General features: G+C 44.2%; 1 protein-coding gene across 30 annotated transcripts in view; it reads left to right on the forward strand.

The window, feature by feature from the left end:
- MAGI1 (membrane associated guanylate kinase, WW and PDZ domain containing 1) overlaps positions 1-12,314 on the forward strand; it is a 321,207-nt gene that overhangs the window by 276,331 nt on the left and 32,562 nt on the right. For all 30 annotated transcript variants that reach the window (XM_085072350.1, XM_085072341.1, XM_085072344.1 and 27 more), the window contains one exon: positions 8,384-8,415. In XM_085072350.1, the coding sequence (XP_084928476.1) occupies positions 8,384-8,415 (32 nt within the window). The remainder of the gene's footprint in view (positions 1-8,383; positions 8,416-12,314) is intronic.

The raw sequence follows: 12,314 nt of genomic DNA on the forward strand, positions 1-12,314 counted from the left end.
TCTAGTATTCATATCCAATTGCCTTTCCTAAACCTTGGGAGGCCAAGGAACTCCAAACCCAGCAGCTTTATAATATTACAGTTCTGATAACGAAGGAGGCTCGGCATTGCTGGGATATGAACATTTTAATTGCCTGCAGAATTTCCAGCTATTGCTGGTGTGATACATGTGAAGTGCTGACACTAATCTGTTAGGCAGTCAAGGCACAAGTGTTTTCCCCTCAACTACCCTTCATTAACTCCATTTGCACTGATTCCCTCCTAGAAATGAGTAAGCAAATGAAGAGATGCCTGTGAAATCTGCTTTTTGGGTCAGCATCAGCTTTACATGAGCAACCCTGTATTTTTGTGGCAGCATGGCCTATCTATGCTATAGCTTGTGTCCCCCAGATATATGTGTCATCTGAGCTCCAGAGTTGCTTGGAAGTGTAAAATAGGATAGAACAGTTGCTGATTCATTATTTGGCATTTTGTTACACATTTTGCATTAATTTCAAGGGTTGATACAATCTCCTGAAGTTTTTTGCTATTTCACGAAGCATGCTTTTGAGGCCAGGAGGAAACCTGTATTTTACTTATTAAGGAGATGAACAATTAGTGTGTTTGGAATAAGGAGATAATGTCAGCTCTGTGTAGTCCTGCGTGCTGACAGCACAATAGTGGTGGTGTGCACATTACACGCATGGCTGCCTTTCTGTGGCAGGGAATCTGGATCTGCTACAGCATCAGTAAGAAAACCAAAGCATTTGCTGAATGCTGGAAGAAAAAAAAAAATGGCTGAAATCTCCTCATCAGGATGTTTTATTGCCTGAACCACCTTATCTTGCAGAAAGCAGTAGGCTCTGAGATGAGAGCAAAACAGGAGGTTGCTTAGCAAATAAAAGATGAGAGCTCTGAAACTCTTCTTAAAGGGTTTTTTTTTTTCCTCCTTAGCTTGAGGTTTTGAAAGTTGGTGCTTTTTTCTTTCACCTTATGTTTTGATTTGGTTTTGGTATTAAATGCTGGAGTGGTGTAAGTGCAGCAACTCAAACCCACACAGTGTTGTTTCATATCAAATGTGATGTGATGTAACACAAGGTGGCACAGCAGAACCTAATACTGTGCATTAGATAAGGCAGATTTAGCTGGAGATGTGCCTCCCACATCTTCATCGGGATTTGCACGGCAGGAAATGGAGCAGACTTGGAGGTGTGCAGCAAGGAGGGTTTCATTCCACTCAGATTTTCCTCCTACCCTCACACACTGCCTGGGTGACATTTTGGTGTGCAAGTAAATAATGAGTTTTATCAGGCACCTTGCAGGTAGGTACAGTAGCTGCTGCCTTGATTTGGCATTATAATAACCAGTCGTAACAGAAGTAATGAAATATCAGAAATCCAAGAAAGGTCTTTGTTTATCATTGTAATTAAATACATTTGGTGAGTCATTAAAAGCAATAGCAGGTGGGCAAAACTGAGGAAGAAGGATGACTTTGTAATGGACTTGTCAATGGTTTTGTTCTGAAATTGATAGTTTTTAAATATCCATCTGCTTGTCTCTAAGTCTCTCCATTCTGAATTTAAATGTTTTTCCCATTCTGCATTGGGATGTTATGTGTATTCATTTTAATGTCTATTTTTGGCTCAGTCAGACTTATTCTTGTGATGGTGATAGTAATTAGGTTAAACCAGCTTTAAGGCTTGGTTAACCTGTGCCTTTTGTGCCAGAAGAGCTGCAGTGCAGCATGAGCAGGACTCAAGAAGCTGGCAGTGCTTGTAGGCTGGACAGACTTGGTAGAGGAGGCAGAGCTTGCTGGAGGTGACACAGCTGGCTGAGGATGCTGGGGCAGGTCAGGAGCCTGGGGCTGGGGGCACACATTGGTAGGGATGTGCAGGTGAATATCAGTCCTCCATCCTTCAGGGTTAGTTCCTGAGATGTACACTTATATCCTTGGATGTATATTAAGTTACTGGTTTATTTCAATAGGAAACCATTTTAAAACTAATAAAGTTATGTTTTGTGAAAGCATCCATGAAACCATTGTCCTCTAGTAGAGCTTTTAGTGTGCCTTGTGTGGATGTGCACTCCCCAGCTCTGAATCTGGCTGAGCATTCTGTAAATACTAGATTATTATTAAGGGATATTTTTATTAGAAATGGCATCAAAACAATGCCAAGAGGGCCCTATTTGCAGGCATCCCCTCTGTGCAGGCTGCTCCCCAGATATGAGATATGAGATTCTGCCATAAGCCACCCAGTTTGAGCACAGGGATTTACACCTTGTAGCAGTGCTGTGGTAGGTCTGAAGACAAACACTCTCACTGAGCAGGATAAATACAGATGTGGCCATGGCAAAATATGGTTTCTCCTCTCCAGTGTCCTCTGTGCTGAGCTTGGTACATGGGATTGGCCTGGAAGTGCTGCTGCCCTTGGACACCTACATGGTCCTGCCATGAGGAGAGGAGCCATGGGATTGGGCTTCTTCAAAACTGCAGCATGCCCCAGAAATTGTGAGGGATTTTCCAGAAATAAAGTGATGGATTGTAAGGCATGGATTTTGTGGGCTTCTGGAAAAGGATAGGTACCTTCCTGCACAGCCACACATGTATGGTTATGTATATGAAAAATAGATACACCCTCATCTCTGGAAGAAGAACATGGGGGTCTCTAATTACTTTCCAGTTCTAGTGTTCATCTTCTGAAACTTGTGAGATTTCAGAAACTTAATGTCTTATGTACATATTTGTTTAATATCAACAAAGGTTTTCATCTAAGCATATGACTCCGACAGCTCGCGCTTTATGATAAGCACTTCATTTAATGAGCTTCAAAATAAAAATACAAGAACTGCTGACATGCTTTCAACCATAGGCTAGATGGGTAATTGTCACACTAATTCTCAATCTCTTTATTATCTTACTGTCTTGGCATTACCTCATATATATATTACTGCATAGTTAAATTTATATTTTCATAGTAATTAAATAGCATTTTATTAGCCTATATCTTTTTTATCGCCACTAAAATCAATTCTCATTTGAGATGCTGAAAATATGACTGAGATTTTAATGACGAAGAATTGTTCAGCATCCCGAACAAAAATGAGTATTTGAGCCTAATAAAATTTAGCATCTTTAGAGCATCTAGAACTGAAATTCTTCTTAATGGCAATAATGTTCTATGCCTCATTATGCTTTTCGCCAGTGACAGTGGGTTAATAATGCCCAAGATGATCTCTTCAAAACATTGCTTTCTTGGCATTAGCTTTGAGCATTAGCATTAGAAATGTAGCATTTTTCACTGCATTTGGTAGTTACCAAACTTGATTTATGGCAGGGCTATATTACTGCAGTGTAAATTATTCTCTTGCTTAAAGCTTGTGTTGCATAGCTAATTTTTTTTTTGCTAGTGCAATGACACTCTTGTTATGCAAATCTCGATGACGAGCAGAAAAGTTTGGCAGGGACAGGTAAGGGATTTGTTCTTGATTTCTTCTTTCTTCTCCTTATTCCTCCACAGACTCGACTCTTTTGCTGCAGATTATTCTGGTCTGGAAAAGATCAACCTCCATCCACTCTTTTAAATAGTATTTGTCCTTTATCAGAAATTCTTTGGCAATGGATCATACAGAATAGAGGGGATTGCTTTGTCACCACCAATCTCCTGTCCCCTTCCCCCCCCAGCAGCACTAATGGCCATTAGCGTTAATTATTTAAAGTTCCTTATTTTGCACACAGAAAGCAGCAATCAATGCTCAGTGCCAGGTATATGGTTGTGCACCCCCTGACTCCAGTACTTTACCTAAACCTCATTTTTCAGAAAGTGTCTGTTTTCTTTGATACAGCCTTTGGTTTTTATTCAGCACGGCATAAGTGCTATTTAGAAAGCTTTAAGGTTTTATTTTTTTTCCAGGCAGGAACATTTTCTCTGTAAATGTTAACCTTGGGACACAGTCCGAAATCTTTATTTTCTTGTGTTTTTGTTCATCTCCAATTAATTTTCAGCACTGGTGCATTCTGGGCTACAGATGACATAAGGGCAAAACCTCATGGGTGGCCTTTCCACTTAGATGCACCTATGGCTTATTTTGCTCTTGGAATAGATGGTCCACAAGTTGTCCAGGTTGGAAGAGTTAAGGAATTGTGAGAAGTGAAGATCTAGAAACAGCCATTCCTCCCCTTCATGTGCAAAACCACCCCAAACCCAAAAAATGTTGAGTAGTACGCACATTGTAAGACATAAATAAGATGACAGTCTGGCATCCAGACTGGCTCTTAGCAATTCCAGGAGCCTTTGTCCTATGGGTGGGTTGTGCAAACTACTGAATTGTTCCAGCTTCAGTTGAAATCCCATTGAAATGTATGATTTGTGTGTGTGTGTGGTGAAGGGTGAAGTGTTCACACCAGCTGGGCTCCACATGTCCAAGCTGTGGGTGCCTAGAGATAGGACTTCCTTAGCATTCTACTTTAGGTAATTTTGACCCACCATCTCTAAAACATGGGGCTGTGGAACAGGATGTGTTGTAGCTGGTGTCCATTTAGGTAATTTTTGGACATTTGTGGCCTTCTGAGCTCTCACCAGAACCAGGTCCAGGCCATGGTGTTGGTTTGTTGTCACACATTGCATTCTGTTTATGCTCAATAAAGCAGAATTTGCCAGGCATCATGGTCTTCCCATGTTATTTAGGTTGTATAAAGACAAAGGATTTGAGGAAAAGATGTTCCTGTAAAACTTGCATTTTAGAAACGGCAACACTTGGGGTCACAGTTTTGTCCCAATTGTCCTTCCATGAACTCATCATAAATAGGTTTAGGGACCTCACAGCTTCCCAAAAGTTTTACCACTCAAGATTGCACAGTTAACACAAATAACATGAAATAAGCTGAATTGTGGATCTAATTCATGGGTCACATCACACACAACGTAACACAGTGTCACACAACAGACATACAGCTCCTGATGGGTAATGACATTAAGAGTGCTGAAGTCATGATACAAAACTTGCTTAATGATTTGCATTTTTTCCCCTATGTTACAAAATGTAGTTGAGCAGATGGATGCAGCCAGCTGTACATAGAGCTTTAGGGAGTACTGGGGAGAAAAGAGAGAGGGTTTTGTTAAGATAAATGTAATAATCTCTGTGATAATTAGTTTAATTTAGATCTCTGCATCTGACTCATTTTTGACTAACCTTGTATGAAGTCTTTCTTACTTTGCTGATGGGTCTGTGAATTTAGTTTGATTACAATCCCTTTTTTTGTTCTTGTGGATTGCTCACTGATCACTGATATTTTTCATTAAGCAGTTGCTTTATTACATTGTTATTTAGAGGGGAGTAATTTGTGTTTTCTAATTAATTTAATTCCAGGCACATTTAGTAAGTAGCTACAATGAGCCCATTCAAGGGGTTTTAGGTCATATTGACATTGTTTACCAGATGTGCTCATTTGTTTTAAAACACTGTTAACTCTGTGGTGACAACAGCCCTGTTTGATTGTTTGACTCTTCCATCTTCTCTAATCTGTATCTCCCAAACCTCCCAAAATCTGAAGATGCATTTCAGGTACTAGTGAGAGATGTCCACAGGTACCAAATCACAGAGAAATTATATTGCAAACAATGTCAATTTAAACTATTACTATTCTATTTTTGGGTTTGAGGGCATAGCAGGGACAAGCCTTCTGGCTTCTCCTAGGAAGGGATCTGAAGCCATTTACCCAACCACCAAAAAGCTGGATAATGCCAAAAAGATGCAAACTGGGTGTTTAGCCTATGCTTGGCCCATTTACCTCTGAAAAAGTTGCAGTGAGGCTTCAGGAGGATGAGATTCCAAGCAAGGCATGGACTGAGCAGTGATGGGACACGCTAATGGAATCCAAAGGCCGATGCTGTAATTCACAGTCGTCACTATCCCAAATTCATAGGCTTGGGAAATGGTTTTGCCAGAAGCTTTTTGGAAAAGCTTGGTATTTCCTTGCTAGTGGAGCTCCCAGGATTTGGGGGTTGTTGGAGCTCTTCGTGTTCATCGCTGTTAAATACTGTATCCATTCCATCATCTGAGCATAAAAACTCCCCATTACACCTATCATTTGCTCATTTGGCCTGCTGTGCCAGGAACTGGAGTTCTAAAACGAGACCCTAATTAGATGAATAAATAACATTTCCACAGGAAAACGCACAGGCAGGTTATTCCCCTGACTATAAGCTTGTCCCATGAAAAACTACCAGCATTTGTTAGCGTGTTCTGCAGTCACTTACTTTGGTAAGAAGTAAATTACTGCTTGTTCTGCAGCAAAGTCTGGCACAGAGCAGTGACACTGTAAGATTCATTGGCCTCTGAAGGACCTGCCAAACAATAGCCTTGATGTGTTTTCCATTATTTTTCAACTGTTTTCCATCTCTTTGGGGTTCGAACAGCCAAAATGAATGACAAACTTTGAAGGAAAGGTTTATTCAGTAGTTCATATTTATGAAATTTTAACGTTTAATGCTTGTGATGCAATAGACTGAATTCTGATACAATTTGACCCAGCAGCCCAGCTGCATTTCCGCTTTATTTTTTGGAGGGAACATTTAACATGCTGTTAAATATTTTCTGTCTCATGCTGGTCTGTTAAGGGTGTGTGTGTGCATGGGGATCTGTTCTACCTATTGATTTAATAGGGAAGAGCATCTCTTGGAAAGGGAGAGTAAACGTGTGTGCATGCATGTGGAAGGAGGGGGAGAGAGAGAGAGAGAGGAGAATCTCTATCTGTGTGTTTATCTCTGTGATAAATGATGCCTGTTAAAAATGTAACTCGCCATGAACGTTATTAGTGTTTTCCTCTTGGAGGGTATTATACAAACACAGTCCCCGTCAGCAGAAATGAAGCTGCAGTCTTGATTGTTTAGTTCAACCAGTTTGATGTTTCATTGTCCCTCGATCAATCAGTGCCTGGAGGGGTATCAGCTATTGGCTGGAAATGCATCAGAGTGACACACAGAGCACAGATATTCCTCAAAAGCTTGAGAATATTTCATTTAAAAGACTCGTTATAGTATGCATCCCAGACTGAAGCAGCAGCAAAGTGAGTTCTGATTATCGTTTTTAATTGTGAATCTTCCCTATTCAGTGCTAACATCTCCCAAATTACCTTAAAATAAGCATCTTCCTAGACAGATTTGTAATTCGCTTGCATCACTTATTTTATTCTCTGTGTAAAAGTTAGATGAGGGCATGGGGTTTAGAATAAACAAAATGCATAAAGTAGAAAACATAATGCGGCATAAATGCCACATAAATCAGATCCTAAAGACAAAAGCAGATTTCAAACATCTGAATTACTGAGCACTTAATGTGGAGCGTAATCTGTGTTTTGGTTTATGTGTGTTTCTGGAGTGTGACACAGAGCAAAATATGGGGGGTTTCCTCTCTTCCAACAGTGGGGGGAAAAGGAGGAAGTCTTGACCCCAAAAAAGAGCTTTTCCTGCATTTTAGGTAAATCCCCAGAAAAGTGTCTTGTTTGCTGCTGGCAACTGGGCTCTATGCACAAGTAGTTGATTGAAATCTCACTTGAGTTCTCTTGCTCATCACAGGCTGAGTAAGAGGCTGCTTCAAAATGCAAAATTGTCCTTGAAAAAACCTTCCCTGGCTCCCTGCCAGTTGTTTGTTCCTTTACATCACCTGCAAACCTGTGTAAACCCCCCTTCCCCAACCTCCCTAGCATCCCCCCAGGGGTCAGGGCACTGGCAGTGCTGCTCTCCAGCCACAGCTCTCTGAAATTGTACCTAACAGATAAAATCTCAGCCTTCAAAGATTTACACTCAGGATGGGCAGGAAGGAAAACGTGTGTTTTTTCAGCAGCATTCATATTTTCAGGGAGAAAAGCTCATTCTTCCCCATGCTTTTGTTTTTCCTTTGCCCAGCCCACACCTCTCGGCTCAAGCCCAATGCCCATTTCCCGTTCCAAAAAAAAAAAAAAAAGAAATCAATTTCTGGAGGGATACTTTTTAAAAAATCAACCTGTTCCCCCTTGCGCCGCCGCGATTGGTCCGACAGCTCCGCCGAGCCGATCGCGTCAAAAGGAAAAGAAGCCTTAATTGTGAGCTAAGTCTCCTGTAATCCAGGGGAGCATTTGAGATTCTGCCCAGGCGCTGGGTTTGGGCAGGCTGAGGGCTGTGGGTTTCTCTGGCGGTGCTGCAGCACAAGTCAGCATAGCTAATGCAGACAGAGCTCTCCCCCCGCTCGCTCTGCCGCTCGCCGGGCTTTGATTCGATATGAACAGACTGCTAACTCCGATGCGAGAGCGAAAGCTGACATAACTCTGCAGATGGCTACGTTCGGGTGATACACCTAGGGATTTTTTTCTTGGAGGGAAGGTAACGCTCGATGCTAATGTTTATTTTTCCCTTGTTGCCATTTTTCAGGACTGCCGGTCCCAAAGAAGAGCCCAAAGTCGGTAAGCACTTTTCAGCTACTATTTCTGTCTTGTTTGTTTGCTTTGGAGGAAAAAGGCATGAGTTTGGCTTGTTTGCTTTCTGGGTCTCGATTGTTTTAAGTTGTCTTTCTGTTGCAACCGTGATTACCTTGCACGGCTCCTGCTGCATGGGGAGATGAGAGAGGGATGCAGTACGGAAGGGGGATTTGTTTGCAAATAAAGCCTCAGGTTTACAGATCTGCTTCCCTGACTGATGAGCTTCCCTGTCGTTTAACTTACCGAAAAAAAAAAGCTATTGTTTCCTTTTGGAAAGATGGGAGGCTCCACCTTCTTGCCAGATAGCAATTCCTGTCGGGTGCTCATAGGCACCAACCTTTTCCATTAACTCCCTGAGTTTTCCTGAGTACCCCTGGCTGAATTATTAACAGAAGGGGAAAGCATGCACCTTGTCGAGAGAGACAAAGCACGAAGGGAGCATGGTTACAGTTCCCGGGGAATACTCAGCTGTCCAAGTGCTGGCTCTGGAGGCATTTCCACACTGAGCAGGATCATGCTGCAGGTGCAAGATTCCTCGTTTTTTTAAAAAAGCAACAACAGAACAGTATTTTCCTGTCCCTCTGAACGTATTTCCATGTAAAGCTGTTACCTGGATGACATCTTAGCTAGCATTACAGAAGCCGTGATCTAAAGCATCATTAAAGCTGCATGAATGGTATTATGGAAGAAATTAACGTGCAATTTGTATGCAAAAAAATAAGAAATGTTTTATTTTTAAAGGGAATGAAACACCTAAAGCCTGAAAGTTTGCAGTTATCTGTTGAGAGCGAGGGAAAGGCAGAATTCTCTGCCAGGAGCTTTGGGGGAGCAGAGTGAGTGAGGTGTTTGCCGTGCTGTAAGATGCTGTGAAACTTCACCGACAGTCCCCAGTGGTGCCAAAACCTGCAGCTGGGCACTGCCCACCTCACCACACACCTGGGCAGGAGGTTTAGCAAGCGGCTGAGCAGAAGGCTCCTGCTTTTAACACGAGCTCTGTGCTCATCCAAAAAAGAAAGCCCTGCAATAATTAATGTGATTCTGATGGCTTAGGGCAGCGCTGATTAAAGTCATGTGAGCCCAGGCCTCTACCATTGTCAGCTCGCATTAATGCTGGGAGGCAGAAGAGCGGGGTGTGCTCCTCGCACATCACAGCCCTGTCAGCCCCGCTCGCTGCTGTCACACGGGGGGCTCTCCCAGCCTTCGGTGGAACAGCAGCGAGTGGGTAAAATACAGACGTGTCTGGCACGGTTGTGTTCTCTGCCTCCACTTTCCCCCCGGTGGGAGCAGGATTGGCACGCGATCTGGGCTCTGTCATTAAACCAGCCCTGAGCCTTGGTGTTCCCAAAGCCTGGAGGTTCCCACTTTGCCACATCGGGGGAGGTGGGATCCTGCTGTGCCAGGCACCTCTCTGGGTGACAGCTATGCACCGTGAAAATCTGAGCAGCATCTAAACCCGTGTCGGGGTAATCCCGCCGTGGTGAACAAAGAGGCTGCTGACAAACAGGTGTAGCTGTGCAACAGCAGATTTTCGCTCTGCTGTTTGCTCTGAGCAGCCTGCCAGCCTGGGGAAAGCTAACATTCCTTCGCGTGCCTCTCCCGAGCCTTTTCAGGGCTCCCTCGGTGATTTTTCCTGCGGTCCTAGGCGGTGCTGTTGCCTGTAAAGCGCAGGATTCCCCAAAAGCGGAGCCTCCCGTTCCGCCGGCCGCGCCGGGGATCGCTGGCAGCGCAATTAGCGGCGATGTTGTACTCACTGCAGCATCGTGCGGCAGCTTTAATGAGCGGCTGCTCCTCGCAGGGCACAGCCGGCAGGGCACAGCCGCTTCTCCATCCCCAGGCACCACTGACATGAGGGGCTTGGGCACGGAAACCTGGAGCGAGGTGCCTCGGGGCATCTGTGCTCAGAGGAGGAAACTCCTCGGGCTCTCAGGGTGGATTTACAGCAACCCCAGAGCTCGTGTGGCCAGGGCAGCAGGCAGAAGCAGGGAAGTGGAGGTGTCTAATGCTGTCCTTCCTTGGTTTGTTGAAGGGCTGCTTCAGGGAGAGGGAAGCCCAGCCTGACCTTCTTGGCCATGGGGATCCTCGCTCATGACAGGAGGCAGCCAAGCCTGCCCTGTGGCACAGTCCCTGTGTGGATGGGATGGCATCCCATCCCTCTGAACTCTGCCCCCGTGTTTCCCGGGGATGCCCTGAATCCCAGACACTCCCAGTTTGCTGCTGCACTGGCAGAGGTGGGGTGAATGCAGGAGATGCCATTGAGCCTGTGCCAGGGCCTGTCCCCAGCACAGCACAGCTGTGGGGCTGAAGAGACCTGCTGCCCATTTCCCCCTGCCCTTTGCTCAGCACACAGGGACTGTTTTCCTTCATTCCTCATGTAATAAACGAGCTGCAGTTAGAGGACAGCACACATCCAGGCTGGGAGCAGTTGGCTTTGATCTTAACTTGTGCTTGATCTTTGTTTCTTCTGCTGCATTGGAGAAGTCACGACTCAGGTGTCCATCCTCTTCTGCTCTGCTCAAGAGATGAACCCTCCCTCATTCCCTCGTATCCTTTCCCAAAGCACAGACACATTCCCCACTTACTCTTCCTTACACAAGTCCTGTGTTCTGTTCTCAGCCCCAAACCTGCATTGCCCAAATGCCAGCTTCATGCTGTCAGTGCCTCCCAGCTGTGGTGAGGAGTTCAAACCCCTTGGAGAGGTTTGTTGTGCTGGAGTTGTGACACAGCCTGGGAAGGTTTTCTAACCTTGAGCTCAGCTTTGAGGGCTATATTGGTCAGATCTGTGTGTGTCTTCTGACAGACTTTGCTGTTGGATTTTAAGGAGAGTTTTTCAACCTTGGTGAAAGAGCTAAAATAGTAAAAAAACCCTTTGCAGCCATACATGGGACTGGATATTTCCAAGTTCTTTATTCCCCATCTCCTCACCAAGGATATGGTCCCAGCAGCTCTCTGTGGTGCTCCTTTTTTTTTCTTTTTTAAATTCCCATTGATTCTTTCTTATATGAAAATGGATAATATTTTTGTATTGACCATCTAGGGATATACATTTTCACCGTGCAAGTTTTCTAGTGTGGCAATTTCCCCTGCAATTGTCCTGGTATAACATGGATGAAAACAAACTTTTTTTTTTACCTTTTTTTTCCTTGTTGCTTACATCAAAATACTCCACAAGGGGGCAAAGATTCCCATTTCCAGCTCAGTTTGCTGTCACTGCCAGAATCAGCTTCTCCAAAATGCTCTAGAGCACAAAATCTGCAGCTAGATCATCAGAAGATGGGATCACTGCAGGGGGGATAAAGTGCTAAGCTCTTCCAAAAATCATATTTAAATAAATGCATTGTCAGCATAGCTGACTTGTGACCAAAAATTCAATTCTTATGCACAGCCAGTCCCTGACAAGAGATTTGCCACATTTTTTGGGTGGATGGGCAGCACCAGGGGCTCTGCCAATGAGCTGTTTCTGTCAGGAAGGGAAATTGGTTCCAGAGCAAGTTTGTACAAGACCTCCCTCTTTATTCAGAGCCAGGGGGCTTGGGTAGGACATGAGAAGCTCCAGCTTTTTTATGTTTTCATGGCTGCAAAACAGTACCAAGGTGACTGTTTTTTCCCTTCACCTCTGTTAAGTGTGCAGACGGCCTAAATGGACTCAGAGTAGTCATTATGGTCTTGATTTCAAGCTACTTTTGGTGAAGGGTCTTTCTGGAAAGCCAGTGATGCTTCTCAGCAGCTCTGGAGAAGATCGTGGGCTCTCAAGAATCAGGGGTGCTCTTACTGACTCAGGTGGCTCAGTGCCCCATGCTGATCTGCTTTACCTGGCACTGAAAACCATGATCAGCCCCTCGGGGTGAGGTCAGAACCTCCTGCTCTGTCACCAAACACACCCTGTG

Source organism: Lichenostomus cassidix, chromosome 12, assembly GCF_008360975.1.
Source record: "Lichenostomus cassidix isolate B80296 chromosome 12, HeHo_3.0, whole genome shotgun sequence".
Lineage (NCBI taxonomy): Eukaryota > Metazoa > Chordata > Aves > Passeriformes > Meliphagidae > Lichenostomus > Lichenostomus cassidix.